The 3,117-nt window shown below is 53.2% G+C and overlaps 1 protein-coding gene across 1 annotated transcript in view; it reads left to right on the top strand.

Moving 5' to 3' along the window:
* P4HB (prolyl 4-hydroxylase subunit beta) overlaps window positions 1–3,117 on the top strand; it is a 29,855-nt gene that overhangs the window by 6,694 nt on the left and 20,044 nt on the right. The window contains exon 5 of the mRNA XM_023211551.2: window positions 1,400–1,403. Coding sequence (XP_023067319.2) covers window positions 1,400–1,403 — 4 coding nt within the window. The remainder of the gene's footprint in view (window positions 1–1,399; window positions 1,404–3,117) is intronic.

Genomic DNA, 3,117 nt, shown 5'->3' with positions numbered 1-3,117 from the left:
TGCCCTTTTTTTTGAGATAGGGTTTCTCACTCTGCCGCCCAGGCTGGAGCGCAGTGGTGCAATCTCAGCTCACAGCAACTTGTGCTTCCCAGGCTCAAGTGATCCTCTAACCTCACCCTCCTGAGGTAGCTGGAACTACAGGCGTCCACCACCACGCCTGGCTAATTTTTTCGTATTTTTGGTAGAGACGGGGTTTCACCGTGTTAGCCAGGATGGTCTCCATCTCCTGACCTCGTGATCCACCCGCCTCAGCCTCCCAAAGTGCTGGGATTACAGGCTTGAGCCACTGCCCCCGGCCTTCTTTTTCTTTTTTGAGACAGAGTCTCACTTTGTCACCCAGGCTGGAGTGAGTGGTGCGATCTCGGCTCACTGCAAGCTCAGCCTCCCGGGTCCACGCCATTCTCCTGCCTTAGCCTCCTGAGTAGCTGGGACTTCAGGCGCCCGCCACCATGCCCAGCTAAATTTTTTGTATTTTTAGTAGAGATGGAATTTCACCGTGTTAACCAGGATAGTCTTGATCTCCTGACCTCATGATCCACCCGCCTTGGCCTCCCAAAGTTCTGGGATTATAGGTGTGAGCCACCAACCCATTCACTTTCTGTAGTAAGCACTTCTGTAGTAAGCACTGAGCATCCAGCACTCCCTGGGACCGGTAGAGCCACCTTCCTGGAGTGTGGTGGTGCGGATGGGTCAGGACGGCTTGTTTCCACGTCCTTGTTCTTGTCACTTAGCTGTTTTTGCAGCCACTTCCTCAAGATAACTCAAGATAGTAGATGCTCTTTACCAGGAGCCGTTTTCCTGATGTTCCTGAAAGGAAGAGGGTTTTTCTAAATGACACAGTTACCATTGCAGGGTGCCCTGGAAATTAAACATCTGACTAGAAAAAGCCAGTGTGGTATTGGATAAAGTTGAGGGAACCAAAGGTCTTTTTAGAGCTTTTATTAGAAAGAAGGTTCCGGGCCGGGTGCGGTGGCTCACACCTGTAATCCCAGCACTTTAGGAGGCCGAGGTGGGCGGATCACCTGAGGTCAGGAGTTCAAAACAGCCTGACCAACATGGAGAAACCCCGTCTCTACTAAAAATACAAAATTAGCCTGGGTAGTGGCACATGCCTGTAATCCCAGCTACTCGGGAGGCTGAGGCAGGAGAATTGCTTGAACCTGGGAGGCGGAGGTTGCAGTGAGCTGAGATCACGCCATTGCACTCCAGCCTGGGCAACAAGAGCGAAACTCTGTCTCAAAAAAAAAGAGAGAAGGTTCCGAGTCTTGTCTTGAAACTTGGGTTCTGGGGGAGACTTTCTCCAAGGCCCATGAAACTTGCGAGCCCTGTTTTGTCACACAGCCCACAGCTCCTTCAGTGCCCTGGATGTCTGGCGTGGCCGTTGGGACTCTGTGGACAGTTTGGTGATCATGTGTCCGCGAAGGCCGGGAGGGCGGTTTCCTTGCTCTTGCCTGCCAACGCTCACACGTGGCCATCCATGTGGGCTCCCCATGGGTTAACATTCTGCCTCGATTCTCCGGAGTCCACTAGAGCTGGGCACAGACAACCCCACTTGGGTCTGATGCCAGTTGGTGGATGGTGCTTTCTCGCCCACCAAAGATGGCCCAGGTGTCTGTGACAGTGAACGTGGTGGTTGCAGGCAGAAGCCCGGCCCCTGTGCTGTGCACACAGTAGGGCTGCGCTGGAAGTCAGAGCTCGCCCCACAGCTGAGAGGATGAGTCCAACTTGTTCCTTTCCCTGCAGACTATTAGCTTCTATCCCTCAAAGTGAGTGAGGTCTTCCTGTGTGTTCAGTGGCCACAGTGGGCAGCCTGGCTGAGTCAGGTGCTCTTATGTGGCCCGCTCTTGCCTGCTCTTCCCTTCCTTCCCTAGCGGGCACTGCAGCCCAGAAAAGCCTCTGCGGGGGCCGCTGGTCACTGGGACCATGGGTGTGACAGCTTCTGATATTTCGTTTTGTCTTCTCCACCATCTGGCAGCACTGGGCCTGTTGTTGTTTGAGAAAGGGTCTTGCTCTGTTACCAGGCTGGAGTGCGGTGGTACAATCACAGTTCGCTGCAGCTTCGACCTCCTGGGCTCAAGCAATCCTCCCACCCCAGCCTGCTGAGTAGCTGGGGCCACAGGTGTGCGCCACCGCACCTGGCTATTTTTTAATATTTTTGTAGAAATGGGGTTTCACCATGTTGTCCAGGCTGGTCTCAAACTTCTGAGCTCAAGCAATCCTCCTGCCTCGGCCTGCCAAAGCATTGGGAATGCAGGTATGATCTGGGAGGCGGAGCTTGCAGTGAGCTGAGATCCAGCCACTGCACTCCAGCCTGGGCAACAGAGCGAGACTCCGTCTCAAAAAAATAAAAAATAAAAATAAAAAAGTTCGAGGGGAGGGCACCAGTCTTGGTGGCTCACACCTGTGATCCCAGCACTCGGGGAGGCCGAGGCAAGAGGATTGCTTGAGGCCAGGAGTCCGAGACCAGCCTCGGCAACATGGTAAGACCGTCTCTACAAAAAATAAAAGTAAAATAAATTTTTTTGGCTGGATGTGGTGGCTCACGCCTGTAATCCTAGCACTTTGGGAGGTCGAGGCAGGTGGATCACTTGAGGTCGGGAGTTTGAGACCAGCCTGACTAACATGGAGAAACCCCATCTCTAATAAAAATACAAAATCTGCCGGGCATAGTGGCACATGCCTATAATCCCAGCAACTTGGGAGGCTGAGGCAGGAGAATTACTTGAACCTGGGAGGCAGAGGTTGGAATGAGGCAAGATCGAGAACATGCCATTGCACTCCAGCCGGGGCAACAAGAGTGAAACTCCGTCTCAAAAAAAAAAAAATATTTCGGGCCAGGCTCAGTGGCTCATGCCTGTAATCCCAGCACTTTGGGAGGCCAAGGCAAGTGGATCACCTGGGGTCAGGAGTTCAAGACCACCCTGGCCGACATGGTGAAACCCTGTCTCTACTGAAACTACAAAAATTAGCCAGGCGTGGTGGCACATGCCTATAATCCCAGCTACTCGGGAGGCTGAGGCAGGAGAATCGCTGGAACTCGGGAGGTGGAGGTTGCAGTGAGCCAAGATCACGCCATTGCACTCTAGCCTGGGTGACAAGAGCAAAACTCCATCTCAA

The sequence above is a fragment of the Piliocolobus tephrosceles genome, chromosome 16 (genome assembly GCF_002776525.5).
Source record: "Piliocolobus tephrosceles isolate RC106 chromosome 16, ASM277652v3, whole genome shotgun sequence".
Taxonomy (NCBI): Eukaryota; Metazoa; Chordata; class Mammalia; order Primates; family Cercopithecidae; genus Piliocolobus; species Piliocolobus tephrosceles.
Note: the sequence above shows the minus strand (reverse complement) of the source record. Positions and strands in the feature narration are given on the sequence as shown.